Source organism: Lissotriton vulgaris, chromosome 6 (genome assembly GCF_964263255.1).
Source record: "Lissotriton vulgaris chromosome 6, aLisVul1.2, whole genome shotgun sequence".
NCBI lineage: Eukaryota > Metazoa > Chordata > Amphibia > Caudata > Salamandridae > Lissotriton > Lissotriton vulgaris.
In genome coordinates this window covers 1,509,929,297-1,509,951,344 of record NC_141694.1, presented here as the reverse complement: position 1 = coordinate 1,509,951,344, position 22,048 = coordinate 1,509,929,297, and the positions used below count along the sequence as shown (strand labels likewise).

Genomic DNA, 22,048 nt, shown 5'->3' with positions numbered 1-22,048 from the left:
TGGATCCCTCCTAGTTCAGTCCATTTCTTGATTTCATCTGAAGTGGCATGTGTCTGAATATCGATTACATCTAGTGTGGGATCCTTAACAGTCATACAATGTGTCGGCACTATAATCTTTGTTACATTAGTTGTCTGGGTGTGAGTCAATGCTGTATGTTTTGCTGTTTGGTCTGCCAGGTCGTTACCCTGGGAAACAGAGTCTGTAACTTTAGTATGTGCTTTACACTTCATGATGGATATGCCCGAAGGCAGATGTATTGCTTCTAGCAGTGCTTGAATGAGGGGACCGTGTTGAATCTTGGCACCATGAGAGGTCAAGAAACCTCGTTCTTGCCATAACACCCCGAAGTCGTGTACGACTCCGAAAGCATAACGGGAATCAGTGTATATGTTAACATTTCTGTTCTTGGCTAGTATACAGGCTCGGGTCAGAGCGATGAGCTCTGCTGCTTGAGCGGACAGTGTGTCAATACGATGTGTTTCTTTGACTTCGGTTTCCGTGGTTACTGCGTACGCGGCCACTAACTCTCCTGTACTTGTTCTCATACATGAACCGTCCACATAAAGTGTCAGGTCTGGGTTGGTCAGTGGAACATCTGTTAAGTCTCGTCGGGGCTTTGTTACTGCATTAATGATCTCTATACAATCATGCGGAGCTGGATCTGTTATAATTGAGGGTAACAATGTTGCGGGATTTAGGATGCTACAGCGTCTGATTTCTATGTGGGGCTGGAATAGCGTCAATTCATAACCTGTCAGTCGTGCTATAGTCAAGTGTTGAGTCTGGGTTCGGTTTAGAAGGACCTCTACAGAATGTGGAACTTGTACTGTCAATGGATGTCCTAATACAATTGAGTCGCTCTGTCTGATTGCTAGGGCTGTCGCTGCAACTGACTTTAAGCACACAGGGAGTGCCTGGGCTACTGAATCCAATGTACTTGAAAAATAAGCGCAAGGCTTATGTGAACCTGCTTGGTCTTGAGTGAGGACAGACAACGCTGTACCATCACGTTCTGTAACAAAAAGTGTAAAAGGTTTGCTGTAACATGGTGTCGCTAGAACTGGTGCTTGACATAAAGCTTTCTTTAATTCCTCAAAAGCCTGTGTATGTTCCTGAGTCCAAGGAAGGGCAGTCGAAGTCGCTGCCTCCTGTGTTGTCAACTGAATGAGTGGTTTAGCTAGAAATGCATACTGGGGAATCCATTGTCTGCAGTACGAGGTGAGGCCTATAAAGGCCCGCACTTCCTTTTGTGTCTGGGGTTGTGGCATATTTACAATTAACTGGATGCGGTCAGGAGTGAGCTGTCTCCCCACTTTGGACAGCAAGTGACCCAAGTACACAACTTGCTGAACACAGAATTGTAGCTTTGAAGGAGACACCTTGTGTCCCTTGTCGGCCAGAAAATGTAAAACTGTCAGTGATGCTTGTTCACATTCGGGTTCACTTCGTGCGGTGATCAGCAGATCATCGACGTACTGCAAAAAGGCAGTGTTAACTGGCATTTGGATACAATCAAGTTGTCTTTTTAGTGCTTGGCTATAGATGCTGGGGCTTTCTGTGAATCCTTGAGGTGCGCGTGAAAATTTGAAACTTCGTCCATTTAAACTGAATCCGAAGAGATATTGGCTCTCTGGATCAATGGGCACACTGAAGAAGGCGTTCTTGAGGTCAATTACAGTAAAGAACGTCGCTTCTGAATCAATAGCAGTCAATAAGGATGAGATGTCGGGAACCACAGGGTACTGTGGAACAATGCATTTATTCAGTTCTCGTAAATCAATCACCAGCCGATATACTGGCGGTGCATTGGGATCAGTACGTTTAAGAATCGGAATGATAGGGGAATTACAGATATTGGAGTCGGTTTCTACAACCACTCCTTGGGCAATGAGCTCTTCAATGATTTCCAGTAAAGCCACGACAGCATCGGGTGGTAACTTGTATTGTCTGATTCGGGGTAAAACAACTCCTGGTTTGAGTGTAACACGGTATGGTGTAATGTGCATGCAACCTACATCGGTTGGGCCTTGTGCCCACAGGTGTTCCGGTACATTTTTCAATCTGACATCAAATTCTCGTAATACATAGTGACCCTTGAAGTCACGCAGAAAAAGTCTAACTCCTTCCGGAGAACAACATATCACAGCTCCTAGAGCCTTCAGCGTCTTTATTCCTAACAAGTTTTCTGGACATGATTTCGTGAGTAACAAGTCTGTAACACGTGATAATGGACCTACTGCTAGGGGGACAGGTTCTGATACTTCATTTACAATAGGCTGTCCTGAAAAACCAAGGGAAACATTTTGTGAGCCTGAGAGGGGTGCCCCTGGGACTTCATTATGGCTGATTGTTGTGCGGCTTGCCCCTGTGCCAATTAAAAACTTTCTGTCTTTTCCCAATACTCAACTATGTACATAAGGACCCTCTTGATCTACAGGAATCTCAATAAGAGGCAAGCCAACCTCCCTCTCTAGGCTGTTTCATGTGTATCGCTGATAATCGGGATAATCAGATTGGGCATACTGGTACATTTGCTGTGAAACTTGCTGAGTCGCGGCAATGGGCTGTGGCTGTGATACCGCTACGGTCTGGGCGGTGTGTGATGAAGCATGCATAGGCTGTGTGTTCTGTGAAGTCTGTGGCTGGACCTGGTCTTGTCTAGGCTGACGCGGTCTTTCTTTAGTTTTACCTGTCGCTATATTGTGTTTCAGGACTGGACATTCATTTACGTAGTGGCCTGGCTGCTTGCAATAGTTGCATGTCCCTTTAACAGGAGCTGCTGAATTATTTGTCTGCGTCCCACCCTTTTTCTGGCCGTCGGCTGGAACCGACTGGGCAACTAGTATTTTCATTTTCGTGTCTTTCATACGTCTATGTTCATGTTCTTGTTCTTCTCTAATTCTGTTCTGGTGATACTGTAACATCTGTAACATCTGGGACGGCGTATTTGCTTGCCATGTACTTTCAACTTTATATACACGGTTCTTAACCTGTGTTAGGGAATTCTCTACTAATTTACTTACAAAAAGGTGTGGGTATGACTCGCTGCTTGGTTTCAGGCTACTATTAATAATGAAACATTTCTCGAATCTTGAATAGAAGTCACTAGTATCTTCATCGTGTTTCTGTTTACAGGCTGAGATTGCGTCCCAGTCTTCCTTTTTAGTTGTCAATAATCTTGGCAAAACCTGTACTATCAAACCTGGTAATGCTTTAGCTTTCTCCCCAAGGCCTAGCCCTGGAGTACGAATTTTTTCCTCGTCTTCTATTTCAGTCCATATAATCTTTTTATCTCCCACCTCCCATTCTTTTTCCTTGAGTTTCTCATAGATGCCAGTAGGCAACAGTACCTTTAACAATTTCATAATATCCGTATATGTGTAATCTCCCATGAGTAACATATCCTTAAGTTCTCGGTGAAAACCTGCAGGGTCTTTATCGTGACAGGGTACTAGTTTCTTCATCTCTAACAATTCTAGCTTTGTCAAAGGTGTGTACACATACACACGTTTCAGGGTATTATCGGTACCCATAACTGGGTGTACTTCTCGTAAAGGATTCTGTCTGTCAAAATGCTCCAAATGAAACATTTTTCTTTCTGGAGGCGGAGCTGAAACATATTGTAGGCCTAAGAAAGCGTTATATCTGTGCCGTTGCTCTAGGATTATTTGAATCAACTTGGTACTTAAGCCTCTCCATCTATTCATAAGTAGTGCTTCTAATGTATCAGGTAAGGGACCTGGGTCCGAATGTTGGTTTCTGTATAACGTGAGAAGATGCTGAATCATGTATACACCAGCTAATTTCTGCTCGTCTGGGGAAAGGTTCAGAAATGTCTGTGCTACTGTATCATCATTGTATGTGCTAGGATTGTCAGCCCATAGTACTGCTGACCGGGCTAGTTCTTGTTCATCCATAGAATTTAGTACGTGGTACCCCATTCGTTCTTGAAGCATTTTATCTGTATCTTGAAACAGATATTCAGAAGAATTCGGTTTTGATATGCCGGAAAGAAAAACTCTCTTGCTTTCTGGGCGAATACCTTTCCTAAGGTAATTTCCCTTACCCACATACGCTATCATTTCTTTAGTCGTTTCTGGTTCTTCAGGTGCGTCCTCCTCAGAGGAGTCATTCCTGTCGTTTTCTTTTTCTCTTTCGTGTATTTCTATTACTGCTTTTCTGATTTTCTTGTACATGCTCGCTATACAATTTTGTTTATCATGGTTTCCTTCGGCTATATTTTGACCCCACCTGTTTAGTGCTTCCATCTCTTCTTTGTCTGCTCCAGGCCTGTCTCGGTCTCTTATTAAGCAATTTATGAAGAAACGTAATACATAACCTTGAGTGTCAACTTTCTGGTGAGCCAGGGCCTCTTTAATACTCTCAGGATTTTCCCCAGTCTGGACAAAATGATATATTCTATCTAGATGGTCAGCCATCCCTGGGAATAACACTAAGTAATCTGTAGCTTGTCGTATGCGTAGTGATGCTAACAACATTCTATCGTCTTTACCGGGTACTGGATCGTATCTGCAAACTGGAAGAGGTTCTTTAAGTACGTTAAAGCCTGGTGATTGGGGTGTACGTTGCTTCATTAAGTCCCTAACGTTTAATCGGCGTGTTGATGGCGGGGTTTGAAGACCTCCTGTCGCACCTTCTGAGGCAGAGGCTTGAGCATTATTCCTCTGTGGAGTCTGTATGTGTACCTGAACTTGTCTCTTATTGGGATCAGGTGCAAACGGATTTAGTACATTAATCTTAGATGCGGGAAGTGGTGGAGGTGGAGGAACAGGCTGTTTCAGAACAGGCTGTCGAACGGGTGAACTTTGTTGCAGTAATGGCGGGACATTGTCTTGTAGTGGGTTGCCACCTCCGTCACCGTCAGCAGGCGGTACTTGGGCAGGTGGATTGGTGTAAGCGGGAGCTACATCATCTAGATAGGAAGCAAGGAATATGTCTTTTGTAGTCCTGTGATTTACTTTAGTTGGGACCAATGGTGGTGGCAGATCTTTCGGTATTTCTGAAGTGGCTTCAGGCGAACCCTCGGTCACTAAGTACATGCCATTTACAAGATTATTTCGCATGCGATCTACTTGTTCTGCTTTTACTCGGATCCCTTCATTAACTAATTCGTTTTCTCGGACTTTATCCGACTCTTCTCTATGTCTGTCTTCTTTTCGGAGTGCTTTTTCGGCACGTTTATGTGATTCTTTACGCCAAAATTCTATGGCGTCTTTCTGAGATTGTCTGGCTTTCTTTTTCCATAGGGCTTCTTCTACTTTCATGATTCACTCGGCATCCCATGTTCCTGTAACGGGCCATCTGTGTCTTTCTTCTAGGTGCTTAGTATAATCGGCCCATAAATCTAGGTACAGTATGGCATCTAAGCCATGCTTATGGTACATAAAATTTCCAGGAGTGTCCCTAGGGGGGATAGGAATTTCTTCCTCTAGCATCCCTTTCCTAGTTCCTATCTGTCTTAACTTATTGAAAAACGGCATCTTGTTACTTAGTGCTGGATACTCGATACTTGTTACTTACTTCTGAACACAGCTAGTTACATAAAAACACAGTAATGTACACCAAACAGCTCATTCATACCACGACATTAATCACATGAAACATTTTGAACACGTATGACTACCCTTGATACTTGATGTACTGCTAAACAGCACAGATACACTGTCTAAAACAGTGCAGACCGTGTTTGTGTACCCAAACCCGTCTTTACCGGATACATAATAATGCACCCGTCTAGATGCGTCCCAGCAATGGTACTCACCGGGAAGCACGGAACAGAAGGCCTCGGAAAACTCGACTGGACCGGACTGGACTCGACTCGACTCGATATGTGAATACTTCGGAAATGGTGGGCCTCTTGACACCTCGGACCTTGCTTCTTTCGGCTAGGCTCTGGTCGGGATCCTCCGCACTCCTCACCGCCTCGTCTGGGTGCTGATCGCAGTCTCCGTCACCTCCGTAGGCCTGAGGGAGATACAGGAAATCCTGCGGGTACGCGTAGTGTCCGTCTCGACTGTGGCAGGGGGCCAAGGCTGCAACGCACCAACCGGCGCGTGGGGTGGGGGAGGGGTCCCTATTCGGGCGCCAAAATAATGTGGTAAATATTTGATTTACCGTCCTAATTTCTATGCATGTAAGTACTTAAACAAAAATAACTCAATCGGAAAGAAAGACGCAGAGTCCGTGGTGTTAGAGTTCTTAGGGGTTTTATTCCTTAAAAAGGAATGGTTCTGGTACCGGATATCGGGTTCCTGACACCACTGGGGTGCAGGAAGGGATAGAGCAATGCTTTATTGACAATACATAGCTTATATACTTAAATCATATACTGGAAACCAATACAGTAGGCGTAACAGCTGAGAGAAACAAGATAAGAGCACACACGTGTTAGCAATACGTAATCAGAAGGCGTGAACTAGGCGTGAATCATAGAGGAGTGTGCTAGAAACGTCACATGTAAGTGTCACAAAGGGGTGGATACAAAGCAGAATCTTGCAATGTCAGCAGAAATCTGAGATCTGGATGCGCGCGCAGCTGCATGACGTGTGATTGACGTGGAACTGGAGGGTGCAGGGGACTTGACATTTACTCTAGCGGAAAAAGACAGAAGTCTGGCATGTCAGATCAACTCGTACCTATATCATATCTGATATCTGATGTTTGGGAACCATATTATCTAGAAGGAAAAGGTCTCTCGGACAGAGGCTATTCTATACTGACTGTGAGTGCGTGTATAAGCGTCTAGGTGTCTGCATGAGATGCGAGGGGGCATGGGCCTACCATGGTAACAAAAAATATGAATTACTTGGACGGAGACAGTGAGGCCGGGCCCTTTGCTCTGCAGCTGGAAGGATGTTTACTTAAACTAGTAGGCAGGAATGTATTTTTGAGGAGCGGAACAGATAATTCGAAGGTTGAATACAGTCTTGGCAGGCAACAGGCTGAGCTAAGCGCCGTGAGCCGCGCAGGGAGTAAGGCAGAGGTCACGGGTACAGAGGCCGGCCCAGGCTGAGGCATTTTCAGAGTCTGAAGGCAGGAAAAGGCTCGATGGCAGAATTCAGGGCCTTACTTCGCCTGGGCTGGAAAACGTGTAAAGTACACCACAAAAAGGCGTTGGCAAGGCATACTTAGAAACGGAATATTCAACCCATTCAGGGTGGGTCTGAAAGAGGACATGTTAACGTTGGACGCAAATGTAATTGCGTCTTCATAGCTGGCACAGGAGGGAAGTTACATGCACTTTAAGCTGGTACATGGAGACGGTGGGGTACACGTTAGGGAACATTTCTTGACCATAAAATTTATATTTCCTCAGCTCTACTACTTTCGAGCGCTTCCGATTTGGATCCCGCCGGCCACCTTTAGGCTATTCCGATCCATGGTGGTGGGATTCCTCTGGGGTTCGGGCCGCCGGAGAGTGGCTCTCAAGACCCTGATGAGGCCAAAGTCTGAGGGAGGACTTGCAGTGCCGGATTTTGAGAAACATTACCTGGCGGCGCAATTGCAGACCTTTACCCAGGAGGTCGCGAAGGAGTTTCGTGGCCCGGAGATTGGGAGGGGCACTGGGATGCCCAGGCACATTATCTCCTTCATCACACTACGGCAACGCTTGGCCCTGCAGGACTTGACGCTCGAAGAAAAGACCATTCGATTATGCTGGAATCGAGCCCACGCCCGGGGACAGTTAAAGCTTCCGTATGCACCAGAAATACCGCTGGGGATGCTGACGGCCCTGCCTCACGGGGGAGACTGGTCATGCCTAGGGCAGTGGGAGGATGCGGGATTGCAACTGGTGGGGGACCTCTGAGGACGGGGTGTTACTGCCCTTTCAGGAGATCCTAGACCGTTTTGATGTTCCCCGAGGCGACTTCCTCTTACACACGGCTCTGGTCCGAGCGATTCAGGCGCACTGGAAAAGTGGGTTAGAGGAACCGCCTACGTCTCCGGTGTGCCAGTATGTTATGATGTCCGCGGGGACGGTCAAGACAGTCACGTGCCTGTATAGCAGACTGGTTAGCGAGGGCTTGCCCCCCCTCACCACTCTGCGGACTCGTTGGGAGGCCGACATAGGGAAAGAGATACCAGAGACGACTTGGTCACAACTCATGCGCCGAGCCTGGAAGGGCGTACGTCATGCCCGATTCCAACTAGTTCATTTTTACATACTCCACAGAGCCTATTTGACCCCGGCGAAGATTCAGCAGTACTTCGCCACGGATTCAGCAGAGTGCCCCAAATGCAGAGCACCGGAGGCGGACCTCCTTCATATGTTGTGGTCCTGCCCGGCGCTGTCCTCATATTGGCTTGTGATAGAAGAGACTCTGAATAGGGTAACAGGGAGATCTTTATCGGTCGACGCGGCGGTGGGGCTTTTACACTGGTTCCCGCATACCCCTAAAAATAAGATTTCGAGTAAATTTATTGATTTGGGGCTTGTCCTCGCTAAACGGGAGGTGACCAGGAATTGGAAGGCAAGAGCTGGTCCGACGGGAGTTAGGTGGCACGGCGAGCTTCTGAAATGGGCTGCGGGGGAGAGCACTCTGCGATATCAATTGGCTAGTCGGCAGCACAACGAGAGAGCGCTAGACTCAGTACTGGAATGGGAGACGTTAGTGCAGGCCCTTAGAGATTATTGCGCTTCCAGCGATTCCGAGGGTGAAGATGCAGCACAATCTGAGTCCCGATGACCGTTCAAGATACGGATATGAATGTAGTCAACTGGGGTTTTTTCCCATAGGCTCTTCCTACACACACTACTACACACTGATGGCGTGGTTGGGGGGGGGAATAAGTTGAATCATTGGGTTGTTGGGGGGAAGTTTCTTTTGCCCTTTTGTTAGGTTGATCTAGAAAAGCGGACGAAGCCCGTGGAATTATCCGGACCAGCTTCGACCTTCTATCAGATCCCCACTTGTGTTCGCCGCCCGACCCTTGGGTTGTGGGCTAAATGGCTGTGTACCCATGACGATTTCTAACTGGGGATCGGATACACCTACTATTTTATTCCTGTAACTGTATTGCTGGTCCGACATGTAATTTTGGCTAATTCCTGCAATAAGAATATATTTAAAAAAAAAAAAAAAAAAAAAAACAGTGATGTCACTGACCATGTCATGAGTGATGTAAGATGTGACGTCATCAGCAGTGCATTGCGGGGGAATGATTTATAGTTAGCTGAACTAACTATAACGGTCGAATGTTACTGGTTTTGTACGAGTGAAATGTCCAACTAACTATAATGTCCCTGAAACCTGTGCTTTTTTCCGTGAATTGCTAAGATTTTTTAAATGCTAATTTCTAACTAGAACGTGCCTGAAACCCATGTTTTTTTTCAGTATATATATAATGAACGAACAAATGTTAAATCTTTGTTATAGTTAAGAATACTTTATTCTTTTTATACAAACCAAACTTTAAATACAGTGGCTTAGACTGGAGTGGGACTGAGTGGAGTGGCATAGGGTGGAGCTGGGTAGAGTTGAGGGGTGTACAGTGGAGTGGCATTGAGTGGAATAGCATAGAGTGGAGTGCCATATAGTGGAGCTGTGTACAGTTCAATAGTGTAGAGTGGGATTGCATACAGTGTATTGGTGCACAGTGCAGAAGCATACAGTTGAGTGTGTTAGAGTGGCTTAGTGTACATTGGAATAGCATGGAGAGGTGGAGTTGTGTACAGTGGAATGGTCTAGAGGTGATTGGAGTAGAGTGGAGAGCGGGGCAGAGTAGTGGCTTACAGTGGAATTGTGTGAAGTGGGGTACAGTGGGTTGGTGTACACTGGAGTGGCATACAGTGCAACAGTGTACACTGGAGTGAGGTAGAGTGGAGTGGTGTAGCGTGGAATAGCATACAATAGTGGCATACTGTAGAGAAGGGTACAGTAGAGTGGCAGAGAGTTGAGTGAAGTACAGTGTAGTGATGTATAGTGGAATAGCATAGATTGAAGTGCTGTGAAGTAGGGTACAGTATAGTGGTGTACAGTGGAGTGCTGTAGAGTGGAACGGGATAGTGTAGTGTCATACAGTGTAATAGTGTACTGTGGAGTGGTGTCGAGTGGAGTCTTCTAGAGTGAAGTTGCATACAGTGGAATAGCATAGAGTTTATTGCCGTGAAGTGGCATACCCTGGAGTAGCATACAGGGGAGTGGTGTAGAGTGGAATAAGGTTGAGTGTGGCTGGCGTATATTGGAGTGGCATGTAGTGGAATAGTGTAAAGTATTGTGGCGTAGAATGGGGTTTCATACAATGGAATAGGTTAGGGTGTAGTAGGGCAGAGTTGATTGGTGTAAAGTGGATTGTCTTGGAATGCCATCCAATTGAGTGGTGTACAGTAGAGAGGCGTACAGTGGAGTGATGTGCAGTGGAATAGCGTCAATTAGTGTGGCGTAGAGAGAAGTGGCACAGAGTTGAATAGAATTGAATGAAGTATCGTACAGTGGAATAGTGTGGAGCGTATTCTCGTATAATTGAGTAGCGTACAGTGCAGTGTCGTAAACTATAATGTTGTACAGTTGAGAAGCATACAGTGGAGTAGCGTACATTGGAGCGTGGTACAGTACTGTGCCATACACTGGAGTATGTTATAGTGGAGTGGCGTACAAGCGACTAGCGTTAAGTCGAATACAGTGAATTGGCATAGAGAGGATTGTTGTGGAGTAGCGTAGAGTGGAGTGACGTACAGTGGAATAGCATAGAGTGGAGTATAGATTAGAGTAGCATAGAATGGAGTATAGATTTATTATTTCACTTTTTTGTGTTGCTAAAAACGTTGCCACCGTAAGACGAATCTCCATGACACTTTCAACAAATGTGCTACTTTTTGACTATATTGCGCATGGAATATTTCAGGGTTATCTGTCAAGCGGGGGCCAAGAAAATCCCCATGTATTTTGCATAGACTTCTTTAGGCAGGGCTACAGCAAAAACGGCTTAACGGAATTACATCAAATTTGGCAGTAAGCTATATGTTAGTCCGCCGATTGTGTTTTTTTGTGATTTTGTTTAAATGAGTTCCATAGTTTTTTTTAGCAATTAATGGTCAAAAGTATATATCTGCATGGTTGGATCCATGAGAGGCTTGAGAAAATCTTGTGGGAGCATTAATTTAAAAATAGAGCTTTCTGATTTGCCCAGATATCTTTATTTCTCTTGGGCCAATTAACTCCCATGGGAGTGAGGAAGTTCTCTGATGATTGATTGCCAGTAACATGAGTAAAAAGTTGCTGGCAGCCATTACAAGACTCAGGGACTTAGCCCCCGTCCTGAAGAAAATAAGAATATTAATTGAAGAGGGCAGGGTTGGGATACATTGCCCCCCGCCCCTCCCCTAGTCCCTATGGGGACCCTCTTTGGGCCATAATTCAAATAAAGCTATAGTCTTCAATTGTGGGTCCCAGGAAGCCCTCCCTCTGGGCTGCATTGTTTATTTAAGGGGAGGGGAGCTTGCAGACCCTCATCTTAAACCATCATAGGCCCTGGGGAACCCAGCCTTCAGGGCCAAAAGGTCAAAAAGAGAAGGGCCTTTAAAAGCCCTTAATTTCTACATCTGTTTGAAAAAAACAGGTCTTTTTTAATCACAGCCAGCTATAAATTTACTTTGACTTTTGTTTTGTTCAGTGAAAATATACATGGCTTAAGAGCTGCCAGACACTTTCTGGATGATCATGATATCTCCATGAGGTAACATAATGATATGCTGTTGCAAATTATTGAATTGTGTTTAACTACTAACTTTTTCCAATTCAACAATGAGGTCTTCCAGCAGTTGCGTGGTGTCACAATGGGTTCATGCTTCTCCCCCAGCTATTCATGTTTACATGTTGGTTGGTGGGAGAAGCATGTTCTCAGAACGGTCCACGTGCGCTGGTGGAATCTCATAGCACACTACTGGAGATATATTGACGACGTCTGTCTCATTTGGAAAGGGTCCAGGTATAAAGCTATGCAGTTTATTAGGGAAATTAACATCAATGACCTTAATTTGAGATTCACTGTTACTATTGACAAAACCAAGGTTGAATGCCTGGACATATTGCTATATGTCGATGAGGGAGTTCTGCAGACTGTTACATCGTAAGTCGACAGCTGGAAACTCCATTCTCCATGCTCAGAGCTCACATCCTTAACATTTGGTTAATATCATAACATATGGAGAAATTATCCGCATACATCGCATTTGTAGTTAAGAACAGGTATCCAGAAAGTGTCAAAGTGAGGCATTCTAAAGGTTTTTAAAAAGAGGTTATACAGAGAAACAATTAACTAAAGCCCTTAAAAAAGCCAATGCCAATCAGAGGATACTCTTCTTCAAGCTAAGTCAGAACAAGCATCTATGACTATGGCAGCTGATAATACTGTGCAGTCCGTCAAGCTTATTACCACCTTTAATGTACAAGAGCAGTCCATTCGCAGAATTCTTTATTCTGAATGGCCAATAATTATGACCGATGCCATTTTGAGATCTATTCTCCTTGATCTTCCAGCTATCACTTTCAGGAGGCGCCCTCTATGAGAGATGCCCTGGTTAAATATATGCCTGAGGTGAAAGCAAAAAGCACTTGGTTAAGGAAACCAGGTTTTTTTAAGTGTACTTCTTGTCGAGCCTGCACTTTTGCAAAAAATTCAACACATTATGTTACGGCTTTTAGTGACAAGTCGTTTGCCATTAAGGAGCATATGACATGCCATACTGAATACACCATTTATAAACTGCGATGTACATTTAATCTGGAATATATAGGCAGCACAAAGTTGCCTGTACATAAGCGTATACTCCAACATGTCAGGGCGATTGTAAATTCTGATCATAATTACCCAGTGGCGCGACATTTTAGATCAGTCCATGCCAACAAACTCAAGGATCTTGAATACACAGTTTTGGGATCGGTTCCAAACCCCGGACGAGGTGGTAACTGTGACAAATTGCTTAGATGAAGGGAATCCCAATTCATTTTAGCACTAGATACTTGAGTTCCTAACGGGTTGAATATGAATGAAGATTTTCACAACTTTCTTTAAGATTATTGTCAGCTTGCTGGTCAGTACGTCTACTCTGTGTTCCCCACTTTTAAACTGTCCTTCTTGGATAAGATGGAGATCTTATGTATCTTATAAGTATTTTTTGGGCTCAAGCAATCTTTTATGTAAAATTTCTGATTTATAAAGTTTTTTTCTTCTGCTGCTATGCAGTTATGTTACTACATGCACTTTACACAGCTTTGTTTGCACAGCACTTTTTCACACAGATTAGACATCAGGCACATCTGCATTTTTATATAAATCGACTTTTAATTACCTGGGGTGTCATTGAATTAACGTTAGGTACGGTCCATCATTGTCCTGTTCATTCGGTGCTTGAAAGGTAGCTATTGGAGTAATAGTTGTACTTGTTCCTCCTATTTTATTGCTCTGCTGTGTAAATGGCTGGAAAGATGGCGAGTCTACATAATTTTGCACTTGCATTTTTAGATTTGTTTTAGACTCAGGGCTGATGGTACTGAACATCTGTAATGAGATGAGTTTGCACTAGCACACTCTGTGTAGATGCATATGTACTTTTAGTAGGAACAGCGTACGTGGGAGAGACTTAACTCTATATTTGTAGCAGTTTATTCAAGCACGGGTATGAGCAATGTACTGAGGATTCATTTTGTGTAACATACTCTATCCCTATAGTAGTGTGTGGTATAGGTCGGTTTTTAGATATATCGTCCGCTTAAGGGGACAAGCTTTTAAACATTTTTGATCATAACTAATAGCAGAAACAATATTATGGTCTATTGCACTATGCTGGAATTTGAATGGTGATTTGTACTGTTGCACTGAGCACTTAGTTGATTAGCGTATTTTGCACATTCAGACCAAGATGAAACGAAGCATTATGGTCTTTTGATTTTTGCTAGAATTTAATGCTGATTTGTACTTTGCACTAAGTACTTTATTTAACAGCTGATTTGCACATGTTAGACCAATATGCTTTTATACGATCTTATAAGCTATACTGTGATTTTACTACACTATGTACTAATTATGATCAAATGTCATAAAATCCTTTACCAAAACGTAAATATTATTTTGTTGCCATTGTCAATTTGCTTTGTTTTTATGCAGAAAACATTGAGCCTCATTTTATAAGGCCAGTTGTGCACTTTATTCACTATGATCACTTTAACAAACGTCATGGTAAAAGGACGCATCATGTGACCAAGCTCCTACGAGGAGTGAACACGTTATGGAGGTCTCTTGCCTGGGACATTCTTTGCCAAAATAAAATGTTCACACTGCTCTGCCACAATTTTCTGCGTGGAGGTCTTTGATTTGCCTGGGAGGTATCGTGAGGTCCCTGCCTGTAAGCTGCGAGCTGCTGTTCCTTGAAGGGGGACGGACAGGAATTGGTTTGAGATATATATATATATATATATATATATATATATATATATATATATATATATATATATATATATATATATATATATATATATAATATTTTTTTTTGTAGGTACATATATACGGAGCCAAAAAGTAAACCTGTACTTGCCTTTGAGGTACACAATTAAAACCAAGATATTGAGGTAGCACACATTATTTGTTATTTTATTTTCCAATTACAGGTTTAAGGGAAGCAAAAACAAAGATCTACTTGGAGTGTCACACAACAGGTTAATACGGATAGATATTGCCACTGGTGTCCCAAACACACGATGGATGTTCGCAAACATGAAGCAATGGAATGTAAACTGGGAAATAAAAGAGGTAAAACTACGTTTTTCACTTTTTATTTAGGCCATAATGGAATTTTAATTATTACAACAAAGAGAAAGAAGCATGTATTGTTGTCAAGAGCATCTTAAATAATAGAATGTATTCCACTGTAGCACAGAGACCTGCTGTAATGGTTGTAATCCTGCTCTGAATGCCATATCAAAGTACTGTACTGTCTCAGCGTAGCTGGTGATCATCATTTAGGGAACTTTGAGCTTGTACATCAAAACTACAGAGGCAACTATTCTAGCAGTGGTAATTAAAAGTGTGTAGATGCACTGGAGTGTGGAGTGGCAAAACTTTGAAAGCTCCGCCAGTGGAGCGGAGTTCAATGCCCACCTCTACTTCTACATCCAAAGTGACCAAAATATCTATTTGTGGTGTCATTAGTCACGTCAGTACGATTCAATACATCTCTAGTGTCTTGTAAAAAGGAATGTGTTTTTTTAACCCACAGTTGGAGGAAATGGTCAAAGAATTTTGACAATGGTTCGAGCACTGAACCTATCCCAGAGTCAATGGGTCTGACTGGAAGGGGTAGAATCCCTTTATAGAGTTAGTTGGGGTGTAGAAATAGGGGATTCCAGGTTGCAAGATCACCAAGAAATCCTCCTTGTTATTAGAAATCCACCCTTGGCTTTTGGCTATTGAGACCATATAGGTGATTTGAGGACAGATACGCAGCCACTGCCCGTGGAGGGAGTTTCGGTGGGGCGGGGAAGCGGGGCGGGGGAGGGGCAGGGTGGGGGGTAGGGTGGGGGGTGCTAAAAACTGGAGTATGGATATTTGAAGGAAAGTAAATTTTGCGAAGCAGGGCACGCTACGAAATTCGTTTTATTAATTAAATTGTTTACTTACCTTCAATTATCCATACTCCGGTTTTTAGCACCCCCCACCCTGCCCCTCCCCTGTCCCGCCTCTCCGCCCTACCGAAACTCCCTTCACGGGCCGTGGCTGCAGATACAGCCAGTAGGGTCCTGACTGATCAGAGTGCAACATTTGCAGTCCGCTAGCTGCAAAGACACTCAGTGTCATAACTAGAGGTAGACATAATCACAATTGCTCCTACCTCAGGAAATGGGCAGGGCTAAGGAAGGAAGAAAATCAAAGTGTCAAACTTTTATGACCAGAATATATAGGGACAAATTATCGAAAGGTATTATGTAAATCTTCAGTGTAAGTAGATGTGGAATTAAGAGTTTTAAATCCATTCCTCCTTCTGCGCACTTAACTCTTTGATATTTTATCCTCCGATTATTTTGGGCATATTGTGATATTGTGATAATATTCCCTACCACAATCGTTACCTGATGAGACAGCGTATTACACTCTTTCATTGAAAAAGCTGTTGCCTCAGATATAATATGTATCACTTCATGCTCTCATTTGCACAAACATTTTCATGCCAACGATATTTGAGTGAGTAATTTTGATGTGCTCGTACCACCACTACCATCTTCACTTCATACAAGGCAGCAATTGCTCAGGCTCACATAAAGGCAACCCCTACACCATACACGCCCCGCTCTTGCACTTTTAAAATTATTTTATTTGTTTTGATTCTAGTCTAACTCCAAAGACATCAACACAATTTCCCATACAGTATAAAAGTATTAGTTTATTGTATTAATGTTTTGAACAAATTGTATACTACATCTCCAAATATTTTTTACATTGTAAACATTTAGGAAAATTCAGTAATAGCATTTGATCCATGTTAATAATTAGTGCACCTCTTATTTTACAATTAGTAAATTTTTGTCTGTGCCACATAGCTAAGAGATATGTTCTTCCCTTAAATGTGGGCAGAAATATACCACATGACTTCTGTCGTGTACATTTTTTTTTACATAAAATAAAAATATACACTTCTTTCGAGATGTCTCAATTTTTTTATGTATTTTCAGTTTTATTGCAAACCTTCCTGATCAGATTTTTTTAGCACATTTGCATACTATTTGATGAGTTGACAAGTTATATTGTCCAGAGTTTTGCGCAGTAAACCATATCCTGCAAGAAACTATACATAAAAGCAACTTTAGATGTATTTGTTTAATCCCAATGGACTAAATAACTCAGATTCAGGAAGACTTCGACAAGGCAAATTTCACATTTTGGCCTGTAGTTGTCTTCTTAAGCGACTAATGCTCATAACTAATTTTGTAACAGCCCTGGAAAACTTAAACATGAAGCATTTAAAATCCTACACCAACTCTTTAAATATGTGCCAAAGGCATTCATCTTTATACTGGGAAAGCCAGGTTCCAAGCATATGGATTCAATGGACAAGTTATTTCCGGACCTAGATTTTTAATCCAAATTTTTAATTGTTTGCATGGTAGTCTTCAATAGGTGTAAATTTAAAACATTGTACTACATATTTGACTTTTCCATGGTCTCTGAGTCGCAGTACTAGTATGCCATCCACAATTACCCCCTCGATGTGACGGGTCTTCAGATTGTTTACTATTTGCTATTGCTTTTCCTAAGCCCCTTGTCTTTCTTTTATTTCAGGTTGCTATTGAATTCGACCAGAATGTATCCATTGCATTTGAATGCCTGAGTGCAGGCTGTAAGATTGTCCACGAATACATTGGTGGCTATATCTTTCTGTCTACGCGCTCCAAAGACCACAACGAGACTCTAGATGAAGATCTGTTCCATAAACTAACTGGAGGCAAGGAGTGAGAAGACCTCACCCCTTCATTTGTTTCCATCAGGATTTAATTTGGATCAGATTGCTCATTTGTTGCCACAAGTGAAGTTTTCCCATCCCCCAACATTATCCAACTCTTTTTTTAATCTAAGAGAGGATCTTGCAAGACAATCGTACTTTACAGATGCCAGACTTTTAACGGATGGATGGTGCTGTGTGTAGCATACAAGACTTTTGTGGACATCAGCTGGCATGGAATCCTGACATGTTGAAACACAATATTCTGGGAACTGTAAATATATTTTAAAACAGCCTCTGAAATTTAAATCCAGCTTACTTGATGAAAAACGTCATCCGTTAGAAGATAGCCCTATCTCCCTTTCCTTCAATGTCTAGTTCATCAAATGAGCCAACACTAGCAGCATGTCTCTAGTAGGGTTGTATTTTTTGTCTAGTTTCTCAGTGCACAATGCCCATAGTCTTACCCATACATTCATGTTACAAGCTGATGTATTTTATCTTTACACTCCATAATTGTTAGCTGTTTGCAAATAATCCTTATTTTGTAAAACGTGAACATATTACCGCTTAAGGTTCCAAGGTGCTGGGGGCCATCGGAGAGATTAAGTGAGCTATTGCCCAGAGTCACATGGTGCTGAGCTGACCAGTCACTGGCGCCGGGGATTGAACTGTGAGCCACGCGCTTCGGAGTCAGCGCTCTGGCTGCTGCCACACATCTCTCCCAAATACTGACTGCTTGACCATATACTCCCACTTTCAAACTTCAACGTCTCAGGAAACCTGCCACTTTGGGGAAGTAGCCCTGTAGAAGCTTCTAGAATGCCACTCCAGAGTATGTTGCACTGCAACTGTGGCTACTTCTGCCATAAGAGTAACCTGCTCTTAGGAAACAGTGGGTTGACTCAAAATGCGTGTTTCAGGCGTAATATATAATTGCATTTGAAAAACCTTGCAGTGCATACATTTGTTCTGTAGCACAATTCTTAAAATTGTAGTTCCAATGTGTCAACAAAACGTGTGCATGCGCACTTGAGCATATTTGCCAACATTCTGTGACCCAAAAGAGGTAGGGCATTTTTAAGGTTTCAAAATTAGCATAATTGTGTCACTGGAAAATACATTCTAGATGTCACTCAAAGGGGAACTGATACACAAGGTTGTCAGTAGAGATAACCGAATTTTTACAGATTGTTCTTTTCAGTTGTGTTACTACAGTTAAAGTGAAACAAGGCCACATATCTGCCCTTACCTTCCTGCTGCCATGATCTTCTTGGGCCCATTACAAATATCGCTCTAACGCACCTTAATCCAGGTCGAGCAAAGTCAGAACTTGCAACTGACCTACCAGACATGGAAGCAGTAAATCTGCACTAAGTCCTCAGGCAGTGCCTTCCACCATTAGGAATAACAATTCCATTTCATTAAAGCACCAACTGTCCAAGGGCCGCTACTCACCTCTTGCCATCCTTTCAGATAATATTTCTTGCTCTTCTCCTAATGACTCTCCTCTTTGCATCGTCCTCTCAATTATGAATCTTCTCCTGCAATCCTCCCACTCGCTCTCGAGCACTTCCCATCTTCTTACCTCCTGTCGGTGTCTACCACTGACATTTTTCCTCTCCCATTACATTTCACTGGGCCTCCTCCATGATGCTTGCAGATCATCCCGGCTTCGTCCCATCCTTCCACCTTCTTTTACCGCAATCTCTCCCCATCATCATCTCCTCTCTTTTCATAAGACCCCCCCTCTTCACACAGCTCTCCTCAACCCCACTTGTCCAGTGTCCCTCTTCTCATCCTTTCCATCACACCTTCGCCTGTCATCTCTTGTGGCTGTCACCAACTCTGGCCTTATCTGTTTTATATATGTTTACTCTTCGTAATCTGCCGCCATTTAAGATAAATATCGAGACATAAACTGCCCTGGGAATGTTGTTAGGGTGCACGAAATGCTGTTTATCATGAGACCAAGAGACATGGGCAGCATGTCACTGTATCAGCTCATATATTGGAGGTGCTGCCACTCAGCATTACAACTATGCCTGACTCTGATATCAGTGTGCTACAAAATGGCAACAGGATATACATAACTGGCTTTTTGTTCAGCTAACAATCCTCTGTGAACAAGAAAAATGCAAAAGTTTCACGTGTTTAACTTGTTTCATCATTTTCTAGCAATGGTTCACAATGGCGATCGGAGTCCATGATAGGTAAATTCAGTGGAAGAAGTCCCATCGTATTCCAGTAAGGCCAGTGTTCTTGGCAGGCCAGTCCACTTCAATGAATGGGCAGTCACCCCCACATCACCAGCCAGGCTGTGACACTCTACGATCAGGACACTGTGCAGGTGAATTTTGAGCAGAGCTAAAGACACCCAGAGATAGCCGATCATGCCCTAATTCCTCTTACTTGCCGTGCCTCTTGCCAGATAGTTGTTGATTGGCTGCTTGTGGCTGCACAAGGTTCCTATGGCCTGCTTGTTTTAAACTTTACGTTGCACATGGGCACTGAGCAAGATAGGTTGCCTCCTGCCCAGCTCATATGAAAATGAATGGGATAGCACTGTGAAAACGGTAGGTCTGCTTCAATAGTGATAATCTATGGCATAAATCGGTAGGGGTGGCAAGTTTTTGTGTGGGTTAGTCATACACTGAACAAATGTAACATTTCCGCGGATTTTCAACATGGGATTTCCCCTTTGCGTGTGAGAGAAGTGTTCCGGGAAATGCAATGCTATGCATGGTAGGTAAACACCCATAAAGCAAGTGAAATGGAAAGTGTGGGGCAGTGTACTAACCCCTCGAATGTTGTAATGCAGTGTGTAAAAAAGGTGCCATTCATCAAAAAGCCAGAATTGCAGAATTTCCAGTTTGACCCTGCTTTCTGTGCTGTGCAAGTTATTTTTGTTTTCCGTCCATCATGGAAGTGCCATGCCCTTCAGTTTTGTGCCATGCCCTTCAGTTTTACTTTAAAACAATGAAATAAATACGCAACATTTTAACATGAACATCTATACCATAAACTCTCTTCTACATCAAAACAGTGGTTCAAGCTCAAAAATAATTACCTAATCTAGAATACTGTTGTTGGAACTAACGTTTAACTCCTTGCTCAAGCAGAAAATCACTAGAATTTCCCAACGTTCCATGATGAAAAATGATTCAGTCACGTTATGGATATCTGACGATGCTTTTCAAGCTCATAGCTTTCAATCACAATTCTCAATATTGTTAATTCTTGAGAGAGGACGAGAAACAAAAATATAAGAAGTGTTTACTACCCTGTATCAATGAAATTAGAATAGAAACGGTTTTCTGAAACAAAATGTATGCAGAACCTCTACAGAGCTGAATCTCTCCTATGAATATATGATGTAAATATACAATTGATTTAATTCTGCTCTCTTTTTAATGATAACACGTGCACAAACCCAAATGCAAAGGACGTATTCAAAATGAATGTTTTATCGCAGGACTTTCTTGTCCATTTGTATTAACTTCGCACCCTTAATAAATTAGATTTTTATTTAATCAGCTGGAGTAAAGTTTCTTTTAGCTACAGTTCTCAAAGATATGTTTTTTTGTAGGATATTTCTGTCTTTAGATCCATCTGTGATGGCTATTCTCCCATGGTGTCCTACAATTCCTATGCCTTCTCCCACAGCACGTGCATACAAGCTGCATGTTCATCTTTGACAAGGAGCACTGACAGCCTACACAATACGCTTTCAAATAAACTGTGTGTATATTTTGTGTAAGCATTCTCTTGGGAGCTCTCACCTAGCAGGGACACTATAGCAGATGTCCTTTTAAACCATCGTTCTCTTGTGTGGTCCATTGGCCAAACAATGTGTGATAAATGAGAAATAATTGCTTATGTAACAATTTTTTCTTGTTTTTTGTTCATCTAGACAATAGTTTTCCCAAGTAGAAAAACACTTTCACTTAAGTCTTCATGAAATATTTACTATTAGGTAGAAGTCAATTTATACATATTTCCAAGGACGGAAATTGTCATGCGAAATTTTTGTGAATGCAAAGTTGGTACTTTGGGGTGATCAGAGCATTTTTTAGTGCCAACCTTCCTCCCTCCTGCTTGTCTCCCTGAAATATCCATGTCCCCACCCATAAGCAGTGCTTAATATGTAAAATATGAAGTCCAGGTGCTCAAATGTTTGTCGGAGACCACACCCACCTTCCCCCAGCTCCACCCACTTGCTCTATTGGCTCCACCCACATCCTCAACTGGCACTGCTGAAACTCAGATGTAATACCCAATCTGAATTCCAGAAAGGGAGCCTTCCTCCAAGTAATGTTTTGATAGGAGGTTCCCCTGCCCTGTGATAATTTTGAAAAAGAGTAAATCAAAAGTGCATTTACAGCACAATTTTGGAACAAATTAGCTAAAATGACTAATGCATTGAAAAGGGACACATGAATTATTCCAGTGCCAATTTGGGGAAAGGACAATACTGGGCTATGCCATTTTTAAAAGAGTCTAATTGTGTATCATGAGTTCAAAGTTACAACTTTTACATATCACTGAAGTCCGAGGATTGTAAAAAATCCAAGCATCACACCTAAGAACAAG

The 22,048-nt window shown here is 42.7% G+C and overlaps 1 protein-coding gene across 2 annotated transcripts in view; it reads left to right on the top strand.

The window, feature by feature from the left end:
- The window catches only part of FERMT1 (FERM domain containing kindlin 1), a 303,369-nt gene extending 282,381 nt beyond the window's left edge, over nt 1–20,988 (top strand). For both annotated transcript variants that reach the window (XM_086927689.1, XM_086927690.1), the window contains exons 14-15: nt 14,631–14,772; nt 17,296–20,988. In XM_086927689.1, the coding sequence (XP_086783815.1) occupies nt 14,631–14,772; nt 17,296–17,469 (316 nt within the window). In that variant the 3' untranslated portion in view covers nt 17,470–20,988. The remainder of the gene's footprint in view (nt 1–14,630; nt 14,773–17,295) is intronic.
- Nucleotides 20,989–22,048: the final 1,060 nt, after the last annotated feature.